Below are 16,295 nucleotides of genomic sequence, written 5' to 3' on the forward strand. Positions count from 1 at the left end.
ATTAAATCATAAATTACTTATGAAATACCCGGTAAAAAACATATTTTGGGAACTTTTTAACGAAGTGACTAGCTCTTAACTGTGAAAGAACAAAACACTTTTGAAACAAAAATAAATATCGTACCAGCAGCAACATGGCCTTTTAAGTGCAGGGTACACATTCGTTTCTTATTCCATCCTGCCATGCTCCTGGCTTAGCTCCACCGGATCTCATGATGATTCGCTGGAAGGGCGAGTGTGTTGCCAGACCCCCACTAATGGCAGTGGTGTGTGTGTATGTGCGCGTCTTTGTACGTGTTTCCATAACGCACAGCCCTCATGTACGCCAGCATCTTCGGTAACGTATCGGCCATCATACAGCGACTGTACTCGGGCACGGCGCGCTACCACACGCAGATGCTGCGCGTCAAAGAGTTCATCCGCTTCCACCAGATCCCCAACCCACTGCGGCAGCGCCTGGAGGAGTACTTCCAGCACGCCTGGTCCTACACCAATGGAATCGACATGAACATGGTATGGCTACGGCCGCCGGGCGGGGGGGAGGGGGCGATCGCTCAGCCAGAGCTCGCTCCCGTGACACCGCAGGTGGTCGCAGTGTGCTCCCGTGTCGCAGCTGCCAACCGTGCGGGAGTGCGTGATAGACAGAGCGAGGGTGAGACGGGACACACGAAATGTCCGCCTTCAGAAGCACGATGCTTTGTGATGAGCGTACAAACAGCATGTTCGACAGCGCCATTGCCAACCTGTTGTTTTGGGATCATGGAATTTTGCCAATGAACTTTCCAACGGTTCTCCCTCTTCAACGCCACTTACGAGTGAGTGCGTTGTGGAACACTATCGCAGACATGGGATGGTAGCGTCTATCAAATGAAGTTTCATTTGATGTCACCCGACCGGTTAGCCATTGTGAGTTTTTTTTAGTTATGCATTTGTCACGAAAACACATTTCGTCATACCTGTTTTTTTTGTTTCTTCTTGCTCGGCATGTGTCCAACCATACACGTTTTTCATACTAGCCGTAGGTTAAATCATGTAATGTATGCTCACTGCACTGGCATATATCTGATAGCATAAAACGTGCATTCTGTCATTGATGCACAGTGGATGGCGTGAAGCAATACGAGTCTTTGTGCCAAGGCCAAAATGTCTGCGTGTCTATCCTCCGGTCCAGGCACATTAGCCTACCATTCCTCTTGCTCTGCTTTGCCATGTCACGGGGGCTGCAAGTGACCTTGTGCTTAACCCGGCCATCGTTTTTCCTCCACCTCCCTGCTCATTCATGGACGTGCTTTTGCAATATCTACAGGAGGTAATAAATGCAAACCAAATAAATATCTATAACTCTTTCCATGCAAGAGGGTCCACAACTTAGCTTTTTCATGGACCTGTGCAATTCAGTCGGTACCTTGTCATTGGCCTAATGTTTATTTTTAAGGCTTTTTTTGCCACGGAGTATTTTCCATTCTCACATTGACGAATGTCTGCTGGAAAGAGTTATGACTACAAAGGAGGGGCCCTGCTTGTTTCCTTACCTGATTGAGAAACCTTCCTTGTCGTGATGCCTGATGCCTGCTATGCCTGTGTAATCCAAAGCATGCATGCATGCACAGACACATCCCTACCTGTAATCTATATTTCCGTCCTTAAAGAGAAAGGGGCCTTTCGCCAACCATGCAGTAGACTTTCTCTAGGATCTTTCAGCTTCATGGCAGCAGAACCAATTTGCTGCTGAACCACTCAGCTGAGACACCTTCGATGACTTGCTATGTGTAAGACATGGCAATCACAGAGGGCACAGTTTACTTGGGTTGTTGGCAGTCAACAATGAGTGCAGTCTTTGGCAGCAATCAAGTGAACATTCTGACATTGATGCCAGGTGGATATAGTAATACTGCAGGAAATACCAATTTCCATAAATCACATGGTAATATAAATGTTGCAGTTGACATAGTGAAGCTCAATTAACGTTTAAAGAGTCAGGGGCAAGCTTCACTTGCCACACCTGTGACTACTGGATATCTGTGACAAATTAGCTTCATAGCTCATCGGATTTCCTCCAGGATAAAGGAAGATTCTGATTCATATTTTAAAACATGTCTATGGTTGTTGCAGTAGAGCTTTAAATCCACCTGCCTCATTGCCTTTGGTGCCGTACACTGCTGAGTTTGCGTTACTGCCTCAGCCTATAAACAAGTTGACAAGACATTACAATTAGGAAGTAGATTGAAGTTACACATTGTTTAGCATTACTTTTTATTGCATGGTTTTTTTTAATTTGACAAAGTTATAACTGCTCATGAATACATTTAAATGATGTAACTATTACTGTACATCTCGCTGTAGGTATAACCTTTTGGTGTGTTGTGTGTATACATGACCAACATTCCTAAACGGTGCAGATGTATGGTTAATTGGTTTTAACAGCAATGAAATATCCTTTGAGCCACGTCGTTATTAATGATTTTCCATGGGGAAAGCCATGCAAGATGATTTTTTTTGAAGAAAGAATGCCAGTGATTTATTTCAGTGAACGAATCGCCAAGTGTTGCTCACAAACGTGGATAAACAACTTTACGTGGTAGAAATTTTTAAACAAGCAATGCCAAAAGTAAGACAGTTATTTTTAGCACTTTGGAAAAATTGCCTTTTGAACACACAATTTCCAGGGACCAAAGTGCAAGTCTCCGACGGTTCTGTGCCAGATTTTGATGCTGTTCATGAAAAAGCCTTGACGTGCGGTGGAACAAGCTACAGGCACTGGCGGCACCATCTTGTCAAGCACAAAACTGCCAATCTCAGTCACACCACCACAGTGCAAGGCAATGACATTTTTGTCTCAGAGGAACTGGCACGAATGCTGTCGCACAAATTATCTCGCATGTGGGGAGAGAGGAAAACCCCGTACACCACTCTGTATGACAACTGTACGCAGTAGACACGTTTATTTTTTATTTTTTATATGTTGAACTTCTTTGGAGATTTTCATTTTCACGCCAACTCTTTTGTGATTTTTACTCTCGAGTCCTGTGTCAAAGAGTTATGCAAAAGTGAAGCTCTGCACACGGTTTCGAGAGGCGCTTACAAAGCCTGAAGTCGGCTGCACATGACATTTTGTATGCGGTGCATTGTGCTGTCGTGCGTCGTTATTGGCTGCGGTGGAGCAAATCATGCACTGTGGTTTCCGCATCTGAATGATGGAGACATCATCGCCTTTGTTGTCGTTACCTGTGAAGGTGGTGGGTGCATATAGCATGCTGGATGCCATTATTTTAGTGTATGACATGAAAATAAGTTTTGTATAATGAATAGTGCAATGTTAAGAGATTTATATGGCTTTTATTTACTTAATTACAAAAGCATTTATAATGTTGGTTGCGTTGGAGCTTGCTGTGCTTTTATGTTTGGAATGCGTTGTGGTGACATTCGCTAACTTGCATAAGATATTTTTAATAAGTACATATATGTGCTGTATATATATGAATCATCCTTGCTTGAATCATATTATCATGCTTAGTGTTGCACTTATTATACTGCACAAACCTAAGTGCAGGACCTCATTAGGTATCTGCATCTGACTTTGCCGCAATTTACGTTGGTTTGGGGCATTCGTTTATACCCTTTCAACCTCCGTTTTCTCACTTTAGTCCAAAATCCCTTCTCGTTACGCAGGTGCTAAAAGGCTTCCCCGAGTGTCTACAGGCTGACATTTGTTTGCACCTCAATCGAACGCTGCTGGAGAGCTGCAAGGCCTTTAATGGGGCCAGCAAGGGTTGCCTCCGCGCGCTGGCCATGAAGTTCAAGACGACGCATGCTCCACCCGGAGACACGCTGGTCCACAGCGGGGACGTCATCACAGCCATGTACTTCCTTTCGCGAGGATCCATCGAGATCCTTCGCGAGGACATTGTCGTGGCTATTTTGGGTAGGGAGATTTAAGCTGCGTAGGTTTTCCGCGGTTGTTGCTGTATGTCTCTCCCACAATGTGTTTTTGCATTGCCCGGCGCGTTGTTGAGCATGGTGCTCTGCCTTTTCGCTCCACTTGCCGAGAGATTTCTCAGGAACTTAGTTCCTGAAGAATTCAGATTGCGAAGAAGCTCCCCAACACTGGTACAACTACATAGCGCGAACACGTCGGAGAGCTAAGGAGATGTGTGTTAAGTCAGAATCAGAATCTTTATTTAGACTGGAGGAATCCGATGAGCTATGAAGCTCTTTTCACAGATGTCCAGTATGTAGTTGGACAGAAAATAGTGTCCTTACAATGTTACGGTTATCCTTAAGAAACCAGAATTTCCGTTGGTCGTCTTTGTTAACCAAGATTGGATTCGTATTCTTGGTTCTTTTGGTAAAGTGACGTCGAAGGGAAATAATAAAATAACAAAAATACAAAAATAAAATTCTCACGACGTTTCGATTGCAACACAAGAAATCATCATCAGGTGTGAAACCCACAGCAAAAATTTTTTTTAAAAAAAGTGGCGGTTTTTTTGAAAAAAAAGATTGGATTTGTTTTAGTTCAATTGCCTAATGTCCATGCTGTGGCTGAGCAAGCTCTGTACCGCCACCTGCTGGATGATTGCTGGGTACTGCAATTGCTGTAATAAGCGCGTCAATATTGCGATTGTTCTCCATCCCACGTTACGTTTCCAAAACCGCATTGCCATCGCCAGATTTGGCATGATGCACATTTACAATCATCACAATCATTTTCGCAGCGGCTTTTGGCTAGCCATCGAGCAAAGACGACCACTGCATCGTGCGCTTTCGGATGCGCTTCGGCCGTCTGGACCGCTCTTCCGATATCAGGACGCCATTGGAGCTATGCGCTTTTAAATTTTGATTTTGAAAGTAATTTATTGAGAACTGCATTTTGTGTTTAGTTTGTTGTCCTTCCCCCGCACCTACGATTAGCACCATTGGCTACGTACAGTGCGAAAGAAGCTCAACTTACATTATTCTTGCATAAAGAGGTATGAAATTAATTCGTAAAGCCAAGGACATCAACTCCTCGGTACATTCTTCGAGTTCATACGATGCACCGTTTGCGTCTGTATGTTGATGCAAAAGTTGTAGGTGCGTCTTACAATCCGGTCAGTGTGTGTGTGTGAAAACATTTGTTTAACTTTATTGATACCGAGCACAATTTCGGAGTGCCGTCTTACTTTCCGGAGCGTCTTGTTATACGGTATTCATTTTTGTTATCACAAAGACCCCCCGAGAGTGGGGGGGGTGGGGGGGGTCTTTTTTCCACCAAAGTTCTCCTTTCACTCCTGATAACTGCGAGCGATTTGTATTTCTTCATTAGGTAAAAATGACATTTTCGGGGAACCCGTCAACCAGTACTCGCGTCCCGGGAAATCCAGTGCAGACGTGCGGGCGTTGACCTACTGTGACCTGCACAAGATTGTGCGCGAGGACATGCTGGAGGTCCTGGACATGTACCCGGAATTCTCCGAACACTTCTGGCCCAGCCTGGAGATTACCTTCAACCTGCGAGACATAAGCTCAAAAGTAAAATATGAATTCACTTTACGCATGCAGAACATGCAATTTACATTTTTTTTTTAAATCACAGCATGCTTAAGTATATATGTATTCGTATGTAACTATGCAGTACATTGCATTTAGTTTTCCTGTTTTATTTTAATGGGTGTGTCTTTTATCCTCTCTAATTTGTGAAGTATCAACTGTGTAGATAAAATGACTAGTAAACGAATTGTTTTAAGTTCTACGTTTTTGCTTGGTTAATTAATTTACTGTACCTTTTAAAGACAATGGATGCATCTAATGTTCATATCTCTGGCTTTACAGACTGAAATTATCCCCAGATCCCCTTGGAGTTATGAGTCAGATGGAGCTTATGGAAAACTTAGAAAACGGAAATTGTCATTCAGGCGTCGAACAGAAAAAGGTACAAAATCTCTCATTAAAAAAATCTACACTCATATTTCCATTCACGTACTTGGCCACATACGCTATGGAACTAATTTCAGGTATCTTGAAATTTAAACCCTTTATATGGGGCGATCTGTAACGAACAAAAAGATCCTCCATATAGCCTTTAACAAACTGTCAGGGCAAGTTTTGTTAGCGGTCACCTATGAGGGGATGGGAAGACAGCACCACGGCCGACCACCTTTGTCTCGCACCAGGTACTCATTTAAGGCTGAATCGACCTAAGGGAGGCCCAGAACTGGCTCATATATTAGTCACTGATATTGTTCGTGCGCGCGAATTCAACTTGGGTCGCCCAGCTTCACAGCACAGTTCCCAAACCACTACTCTAGCGCACTCCTCGACCGATCTCTAGACACGCAGACGCGTGTTACTCATTCGCAGATGAGAGGGTTGAGGACGACGGCGACGCCAAGGCGAGCGACACGTGGCCAGCGCGAAGGCCTCGCAGGCGAGGTGGGCGCCGAGGGCCGGGCCGGCAGGAGAGTGCCACCACCTTCTCGGCTTCCAGCGAAGGAGAAGGAGATGACGACGACGGCGGCGGCGGCGGCGGCGGCACCGCGAAGCAAAAGGACAATGGGGCCGAGGCTGTGAAGGCAGTGTCGCGAATCGTGGAGCTGTCCCCGGAGTGCGCCGGTTGCGACATCACACCGGCCGACCTCAGCTTCAGCTCACCGCTTACGGCCGCCGTGAGGCCACGGGACCGAGGAGGCCTCATCTCCGGTGAGAATTTCCATTCCTTTTACTCTGAATAGGGGCGCCATGATGGCAAGATGTTAACTAACTTGCCGAGTATGCAGGAGGTTGTGGGTTCGATCACGACCCTGACACCTGTATGTTTGGAGTTTGCATGTCTCTCTCCCCGTGATTGTATGGATTTTTTCTCCGGGTCATCCGGTTTTTTTTCTTCCACATTTATAAACATGCGCTTAGAGTATTTGGCTGCTATAAATTTCCATGTGATGATAAGTCACTTTGTTGAGCTATTATTTGTGGCCAGGTAGCTTCTGAAAAAGAGCTTTATAGCTCAGTAGGCCTTACCTGGTAAAATAAAAAAAATAGTTTAGTTTAGTTCTAAATATATCTTCCTTTTGGGAGTTTCTGACTGTGAGTGCTCAGAGCATTTTCTTGTTTTGCGTAATCTTACCTATATAAGTATTTTTTTGTCTGTGTGTGTGTCTGTCTGTCTGCGCGGGTACCCTGAGACGTTTTTAACTGACAATGTGGGGTTTACGTAACGAAAAAGTACACGGATACCACGCCGTATGCCCCGGAATGAAAAAGCGCTATTCGTATTTCACATCTGTCAACTTTAAAGTAGTTAAATAAACAATGTGTTCCCTATTCTTGGTTCTTTCGGTAAAGTCACGTAGAAGAGAAACAATAAAATAATAGAAATATAATACAATAAAATTATTACGACGTTTCGACTGGTGTGAAAACCACAGCAAGAAAATTTGAAAAAAAGTGGCGGGGGTTTTTTTATCACGTAAAAAAACCGCCACTTTTTTCAAATTTTCTTGCTGTGGTTTTCACACCTGATGATGATTGCTTGTGTTGCAGTCGAAACGTCGTGATAATTTTATTGTTTTATATTTTTATTCTTTTATTGTTTCCCTTCTACGTGACTTTACCGAAAGAACCAAGAATATGAATCCCTGCAGTCACGAAAGCTTTAAATCAAAATGTATTCCCTTTTATAAGCACAGGGTGGCGCCAGAGCACGCATCTGCGCATGCGCGGGAAAGCCTGCTCCGTGGTGGTGGTTGCCCTAGCAACGCACACACGCGATCGGTGGGGGGGGGAGGAATTCTCATTCGCGTTAAAAATGCAAAAAAAATACACAACGCTGAGGTAATTTCTTCACCGTGTGATGTCCTCTTCTCCCCAAGGTGAGCACTTACTACTATAGGGTCGGTAGATGCTGCTATTATCGTCCTTAGATAATATTATTGTAGAGCGGGCGGGGGGATGGTGGGGGGGCGGTAGCAGCCCAGCCCTAGCCTGCCAAGGTGCCACCTCGGCCGGCTGGGCAATCTAGGCGAGGCCGGTGGCTCTGCATGGGACTAGGCCTCACCACTACACTCTATAATAGTACTAACTTCACAGAGTCGATATGTACTATTATAGAGTCGGTAGATACTACTGTAAAGTCGGGAGATACTACTGCAGAGGCGGGAGATGCTACTGTAGAGTCTGTAGTTACAACTATAGTCGGTAGATACTACTATAGAGTAAATAGATACTAGTATAGATTCAGTAGATACTACTGTAGAGTCAGTAGTTACTACTATAGTCGGTAGATACTGCTATAATCAGCAGATACAGCTATAAAATCTGCAGATACGACTTTCGAGTCAGGAGATAATACTATAGTCATTAGAAACTACTGTAGAGTCAGTATATACTACTATAGAGTTGCTTGATACTACTATAGAGTCGGCAAATACTACTATTGAGTCAGTAGATACTACTGCAGTCAGTAGGTACCACTATGATCAGGAAATACTGCTATAGTCAGTAGATACTACTACGGTCAGTAGCTACTACTGTATAGTTAGTAGATACTGCTACTGTCAGTAGATACTACGACGGTTAGTAAATACTACTACAGTCAGTAGATACTACCATAGACTCAGTAGATACTGCCATAGAGTCAGTAGATACTACTGTAGCATTAATAGTTACTACTATAGTCAGTGGATACTACTATCGTCAGTAGTTACTACTATAGAGTCGGTAGATGCTACTGCAGTCACTAGATACCACTACGGTCAGTAAATACTGCTAGTCAGTAGGTACTACGATACAGTCAGCAGATACTACTATAGAGCCAATATATACTGTAGAGTTAGTAGATACTACTATGGTCAGTAAATACTTCTACAGTCAATAGATACAACTATAGATTCAGTAGATACTACTATAATAATTAGATACTACTGTAGAGTCAATATTTACAGCTATAGAGTTGGTTGATACTACTATAGAGTCGGCAGATACTGCTATTGAATCAGTAGATGCTATTGCAGTCAGTAGATACCACTATGGTCAGTAAATACTGCTACAGTCAGATACTACTATACAGTCAGTATATACTACTGTAGAGTTAGTAGAAACTACTACTATCAGTAGTTCTACAATCAGTGGTTACTACTATAGAGGCGGTAGATAATACCATAGGGTCGGTAGATACTACTATAGTCAGGAGAAAATACTACAGTCATTAGATACCACTATAATCAGTATATACTGCTGCAGAGTCGGTAGATACAACTATAGAGTCAGTAGATACTGCTATAGTCAGCATATACTGATATAGAGTCTGCAGATACTGCTATAGAGTCTGTAGATACTACTATAGAGTCAGCAGATGCTACTATGGAGTTAGTAGTTACTACTATAGTCAGTATATACTTCTGTAGAGTCAGCAGTTACTACTATACAGTTAGTAGTTATTACTATAGAGTCGGTAAATACTACAGTAGGGTCAGTAGATACTACTACGGTCAGTAGTTACTACTGGGCTCAGTAGATACTACTATAGAGTCACAAGATACTACTCACTAGATTGTATGTAGGGTGTGTAGGTATATATGCCCACGTGGGGGTAAAACTATTTTTTGAGGGGAGGGGGGGGTCGACAATTTTTGGAAAACTTTTAGATCAACTATTGCCCCCCATTTTCTATATATATTTTTTACTTCTCAAGCCTCTTATTTTTTTGACGGAGAAATGGACAGAGAAACGACACGCCGGGCTTTCACAATAGCTTGGTATTTGTGTAAGTATATGTTATGTTTTTAAGAGAAGTTTTAAAATAGATTTTTCCCCCGGGCAACGCCGGGTACTTCCCACTAGTACCACATATAAGCAGCATTTCTTTAAACATGAAAACTTGGACCAGTCGCGGCTTGGTACACAAATGTTGGTGGGTTGCCGGATGTTTTTAGTAAGAGCACGCCATCCAAATGCTAAATATTGTACACAAAATAATTACGCATAATTGTGGAGCATCGTGGGTAATGACATGTAAACATGGACGTACATTGTGTGTTTATTTTTTGGGATTCTCATTTCTTCCTCCGTGCAGGAGCATTATCGGGAGTGTCGGCAATGCTGGGCAGCATGTGGGGCGAAGGCAAGCACGAGTACCAAGAGGTGCCCAAGCGCTCCGTGTCCGAGCAGGACGTCCTGCGGGAAGGCGGAGGCCGCACTGAGGTTCCGCACGAGAGACTTGACAGGCGACTCGACCTGATGCAGCAACAGCTCAGCAGGTACGAACGGCGCAGCCGCGTTTATTTGTAAGCGTACTCTCGCGCTATTCGCCGCCACTGAGCGGGAGCCTGCGAGTGGTTGGTTCGAAATTCGAACTTAAGACGTAATGGCAAGGTGAACGAAATTGTGGGGAGGACATGGATATGTGTAATTGGAAGTACATGGAGAAATTCAAAGGGAGTTCTGGGTAAGGGGACGTTTGAGGGGAGAACAGATGGTTTAAAAGGAGAGAGTAAGGACTGTAAAAGGTTAGAGTTGCGCGTGGATTGGTTCGAGAGCATGTTCGTATCTTGGTCCTCGCTAAGCGTGCATCGTGTTAATTAAAAAAAGTTATTGTTTTCACGGTTACACATCGTGCTCCCGGTCTCATTACACATCGCTAAAGTTAGCGGTGACGTGGCCAAGCGGTAGCACGTTTGCCCCTTGTTGCAGAGTTTCGCAGTTTAAACTATAGCAAGGCATTGGAATGATTGAGATAAGATATACGGTGATTTGAGATGCTGGGGCATTTAAGTAACCAATTAATGTTAATCTTTATGCTCATGAAGCCATTTAATATGCTTTATTAATGTACGTAATGTGAATATTTAATATGCATATTAAGTTCTAAGCATGTAACGATTCAGGGTCATGATTTAAATTAAGTATAAGTCATGTCTCGTTTCTGCCATCTTGTTTATAGTCTCTCATTTTTATGTTTAATCCTAAATATATTAAAAAATGTTTTATGTCATTTATATAATCACTTGGTACAAGCTTGATGCAATGCACATTTTCAGCATAGGAATCAATGAATCATTAAACACTTTGCGTTTTATATAGTTTGCGCTATCTCTCAGGCATAAATATATCTACTGCAGTACCTTGCCAAATGATCAGTTGCTAAAATATTCACGGCCTTTGAAGGCAGCGTCCTATCCAGGCACTGCTTAGAATACTTAATTTCAACTTCAAATACAACTTTTTTTTTATCAAGAGCGTTGTGGCAAACAAAAGTAACTTTGTGCTGGGTGGGTGGCCACAGGCTGGAGTCACGCATGGCCTCAGATGTCGGGGTCATCCTACAGCTGCTACAGAGACAAGCAGTGCTGGTGCCACCGGCGTACAGCGCCATGTCGCTTGCGAATCACGCTGCCGATTCTGAAGCCTGTGACCGTGCCGGCCCGTCAGGGCACACGGCCGTCTCCACCCACTCGGAAGTAACCACTGCCTCCAGCAGCCAGGTAACCTTTGACACATGATTGTAATTACTATTTTTTTCTGGTTTTTTAATTCTTATTGTGATTGTTTACCCAGGAAAGCCTAGGTTTTTCAGGATGTTTTGTGTCATCCCAATGGAGTAATTTGCAGGTAATTTTTCAACATTTTGAGTGTTCGGCCGACACCAGTTACATTGTATATGTTTTGAGTTCAGGAAAGAAACCGCAGAACAGAGAGGAAACCCATGCAGAACAAAGGTAGAACATACAAACTCCATGCAAGAAAGGCACCTGAGTCAGCAATCGAACCCAGGCCCTTCTTGCTGTGAGGCACAAGTGTTACCAAGTGTTACCATTGTGCCACCTGCTACCCAGCCAGCTGTTCCAAATCAACACCTTACAGCTTTGTGCAAATACTGTGTTTTTTAATGGGTATAAAATGGGTACAGTGTAAATGTATGGCATGCATGGGTACGGCCAATCAGCAGGTTTGTGTGGTGGGTTAAAGTGTGGGTACTCCTACCTCTTCCAAGACGCGTCTGGTTAGTGTGAAAAGAGGGCTTCTCTAGAGCTCACTCTCGGGTGGAGGGCCATGTGCGAGCAGTCGCATGAGCAAGAAATTGCAGGACTGCCCCTTTTCCACCTTTACTATGGTCAACAACATGTTATAAGTGCTGATTTTTTTTTTAAAAGAATGTGAATGACAGCCATATTGTATCTTTCATATTTCATATTTTGTCGAATTGCTTTTCCTTTGTTAATGCCACAATTCATGAAGTTGCATTTCTCCTTCAGAGCCGCATGCATTCTGACTATGACATGTGCAAGCACAAGTCGAAGGATTCCATCGCCTCCAATACACTGGATTCCAGGGCGCCGGTAGATGCCCTCTCCGATGCCCTTTGTGACGACACTGTGGCCTTGACCTTCTTGGACCCTGAGCAGCAGCCGCTCATTGTGGGCCTGGAGGAGGACGAACAAGACGACGTAGAGTGTGGGAACGAACCAGCTCGGGAGGCAGCGTCGACCGCGGCTATGACGGTGGCAGCACACACAAGCGCCACTCGTCACCCATCCTTGCCAGACCCTGGTCCCGCCAGCCCCTCAGAGATCCCCTTGCTGCTGCGGCACCACATGTCAGACCCGGGTCTTCCAGGGAGCTAAGCATCTCTGGGAATGGGTTTTTTTTTTGGTTTGGTCTTTTATTTTTTTTTTATCTGCTTTTAGTTTCATCCCGACTTCCCCGATGACTCGGTTCTCCAGAAGAAAAAAAAAGGTCTGGATTGAGCCGTAATTCCCCAGTTACCACACGCTCAGGGTTAACGCAATCGGAGGCTGCTTCCATTTTGTACGACTTGCAGGATTCACAGCAAGAATGCGCAGAGTTTTATGTGGTCGCAAGCCGAGGGTACTCAACGCTGAATGTGAATTGCGAGTGTATGAGTTTTGTAAAAAGGGTAACACACAATCCTGCCATGCAAAAACATTCGAAGACAAACGCAGCAAAGATGACTGCAACTTTTACACCGGCTCACCGAAGATGCTGGATTCACAGACACCTGAGGATCTGCCATCGCGGATCATCTGCCCTTTGCTGGCGAGCAGCACTAGTGATGTATCCTCAGTGAGTTAAAGAGACATTCGTGAAAAAAAAAACCAAGTGTCAACATTTACTTGTAGGTCAAAAGTGAAAGCACATGGCAACTGGAGAAAGCCGTTGGTGTGGTGTGAAACATATCAATGTACGTATTCACCGTTTCTCTATTGGCGTAAGTTTCAGTGCTGACCATGTATTACACAGGCAGGATATTGAGAGCACCTTTGGGAACTGTCAAGAGATGATGGCGGCCGATGATCTGTTCTGTCAAACAATTTTGATGTTGACAGTGAAATGTCAATGGTGTATGAATGTGGGCAAGAGAAGCTTCCCGATGTCGCATCAGTATTATTGACACGGCTACTTTGGCATCCCATAAGGTGTTTTATAGCTGAGCCAGTAGAAGATCAGACTTGCCATAAGTTAACAAAATAAATAAAAACGTATCCTGGCTCCAACTATGGTCGTGCATGTTGAGGTTTTAATTTTGTTAATTTTTGTAAATTACTGACACTAGATTAATCTCGTTGCTGTGGCATTAAACATACTATGAATGCATTATACTAAAATAATCTACCATGCATAACCACAAATTAATCTCGCGTGTAAATATATAACATACAGTACATGCACACCTTTATGAATGTACATAACTTCACTGTACATTAAAAACATAAATACGTTGTGACATGTGACAGTCAAATGTATGCAATGCTTATGATAGGTTTTAATATTCAAGGTTTATTTTACCAAGTTTTTGATATTCTTTACACTGGCGGTTTTTGACGTTCAACAGTGCAATTTACTCCTCCATCAAGCTGTTAGATGCCTTCATATGTTAGTGTACTTGAATGCCGCTTGCTTTAATCCATTATATGCAATAACAAATTAAAAGCCGGTAGGCTGAACACTTCACTTTGCTTTGCTGTTATACATTTTACCCATATTGCATAGCTTGATATTTGCCTACTTTGCAAATTAGCAAGCAAATAATTTGTTGATATGCAGACTCGCCAAAGCTTGCCCAATCAAACGTCAGTTGAAATACTGAATCATCTCATTAAGCAATCGCAGCTGCAAATTTACATGATTTGTGAATGCAACATTAACAATGTATCAACATCCCTCGTCGTTTTTTTTGTTTTAACCGCCGCGTGTTTTGGCATGATATCCTACGTTCCGCGGCATCATTCTGCAAGCTTCTTTAGGAACTAAAATTGGACCGCTCATTTTATCCCTCGGTATGCCCAAATCGGCTACAGCTAAGAGGGCATGCAGCGAAACATCGGACATCATTCCTGAACATGCGACACAACCTGAAAACACATCTGAGAGATAGATACATATATACCAGCACAAACGTGAAATCGTACACAGTAGTATAGCACAAAATTAACTTTTCTCTAAAATAGTATGTACACTGATACACGTACTAAGATGCATTTAGTGTAATTTTTTTTTATTGTTTTATCCTGAATTTGTGCAAATGTCACTGTAATGTGCTGTATATTTAAAGGTTATTGTAGTGAATGCACTATTTTCATGCAATATAAGACATGGGACTGAATTTTGTTAGACTTTTTTTAAGCCTAAAAATGCACAAAAATTGCACGCTTTTTTTCCTCCCCAACTTCGTATATTTCTTACAGAAATGTAGCACAAATCTTTACCAGCAAGCCATTGCACACTGTGGTGATGTATTGAAATAAAGCAGGACGTAGATATTTCCTTCATGTATAAACAAGCCATGGCATGTACTGTATTCATATTTTTTTAAATTAAACTAAATTTATTTTGTTATAATCTGCCACAACAATTGAGGACTTTAAATTGAGGTGAACCATATTTTTCCATCCAAGATGCAAATGTCACGAGGGGACAAATACATGTCCTAAGAATGTTAATGTAGCAATACTTTCGTTTCCATGCTGCCTGCTTAAATGTTCACGTTTCCACAAGTCCAGTGTAACGACGTTGCTTTGTTGTTAACGAGTAAAATCTTAAGTTTCATGGGGGGCAATTGTTCCTATATTGGTAATTTTTCTTAGCTTTGAAAATGCAACACAATGCAAGGGCGTTTGCTTCATAATGGTTTTACCACATGCAGTTCATTTCAGCGACGTATTCACCTCCTCCAGAAACCACCCTCCTTCCCTTAGAGAGCGTACACAACATACATGTTTTGTACCACGTTTGACCTAAACCAACAATGGTCCATCGGAAGCAGGAGCCATCTGAAATAATTTGAGAGCTTGTGTAAAAAAATGTAAAATTCAACATTTACTCAATTTGAGTGCCAACGTTAAGCACAGCGACACAACGTAAAATATATTTTAAAAAATAATCCTACCTTTATTGTTGTCAAACGCCATTGCATGAAAAATAACCAAATGTAGCACACGTGTGTGTATCTTTAGTGACTGGCGCATATGAAGATAACATTGTTCATACAGTATAAGCTGCATAGTCCAGTGGGTAAAATAATGGACTTGTTTAACCCACGACAAACTAAAATATAAACCAATAAAAAATGCATGCTGCACTGCACATTACCGTTACGCATGAAAAAGGTGTTAATTACAGTACATAGACCTAGATATTTTGCATTTCTTTGAAAATATTTAATCATTTGTAGTATATTTATCTGCACTTTAAAAGTTATGCATTGTTTTTCTCCTGTACTGTAAGTGGTCAGTGCATTAGGTCACCAAACGTTTAGGTTTTTAGACTACATTTTGAGATTAGAATAATTTTCCAAATATTTTTTAACGGACAAGATGTATGAACAAGTACATTTTCTTCTGACGTCTATTGGTGGGGTAGGGGGGGGTACCTCTGCAGTTTGTTCCCAACGTACTCAATGGGTGTGAATATTATTTTCCTTGTGTTTAAGGGTTGACAAATTAAAACATACTAGAATAATGAATTTGATCATTTTCAAAACTGTAACTGAATAAAATCTATGCAGATGAAAATTATTTTCCCCATCGTGTTTGATGTTTGCTTCCGACTCTAAACGTGCAATGTGGTTGTATCCTCAAATACAGGTACCCTTGCGGAGCCAAACCCCATTTTATTAAATAACCTTTGGATCCAAAGTGGAATCTTACCTATAAAAAAACGAATGTGTTCTGCGGATTGCATGTGGAATGCAAACTCAACACCAGTAAACCCAACAAACGACACCAGTGGAAATTGCAAAACCAAAGCACAATGAACTTTGTAAGACATTCCTGAGGTTCTGGCCAGTGCTCCAGTACCCCGGG

General features: G+C 42.6%; 1 protein-coding gene across 2 annotated transcripts in view; it reads left to right on the forward strand.

The window, feature by feature from the left end:
- Window positions 1-16,007, forward strand: part of LOC116938546 (voltage-gated inwardly rectifying potassium channel KCNH2) — a 173,928-nt gene extending 157,921 nt beyond the window's left edge. For both annotated transcript variants that reach the window (XM_076059679.1, XM_032945766.2), the window contains 8 exons: window positions 314-513; window positions 3,670-3,922; window positions 5,306-5,511; window positions 5,812-5,911; window positions 6,340-6,678; window positions 10,049-10,232; window positions 11,258-11,456; window positions 12,228-16,007. In XM_076059679.1, coding sequence (XP_075915794.1) covers window positions 314-513; window positions 3,670-3,922; window positions 5,306-5,511; window positions 5,812-5,911; window positions 6,340-6,678; window positions 10,049-10,232; window positions 11,258-11,456; window positions 12,228-12,596 — 1,850 coding nt within the window. In that variant the 3' untranslated portion in view covers window positions 12,597-16,007. The remainder of the gene's footprint in view (window positions 1-313; window positions 514-3,669; window positions 3,923-5,305; window positions 5,512-5,811; window positions 5,912-6,339; window positions 6,679-10,048; window positions 10,233-11,257; window positions 11,457-12,227) is intronic.
- Window positions 16,008-16,295: the final 288 nt, after the last annotated feature.

This window comes from Petromyzon marinus, chromosome 4 (genome assembly GCF_048934315.1).
Source record: "Petromyzon marinus isolate PM22_M1 ecotype Great Lakes invasive population chromosome 4, UKy_Petmar_22M1.pri1.0, whole genome shotgun sequence".
NCBI classification, from domain to species: domain Eukaryota; kingdom Metazoa; phylum Chordata; class Hyperoartia; order Petromyzontiformes; family Petromyzontidae; genus Petromyzon; species Petromyzon marinus.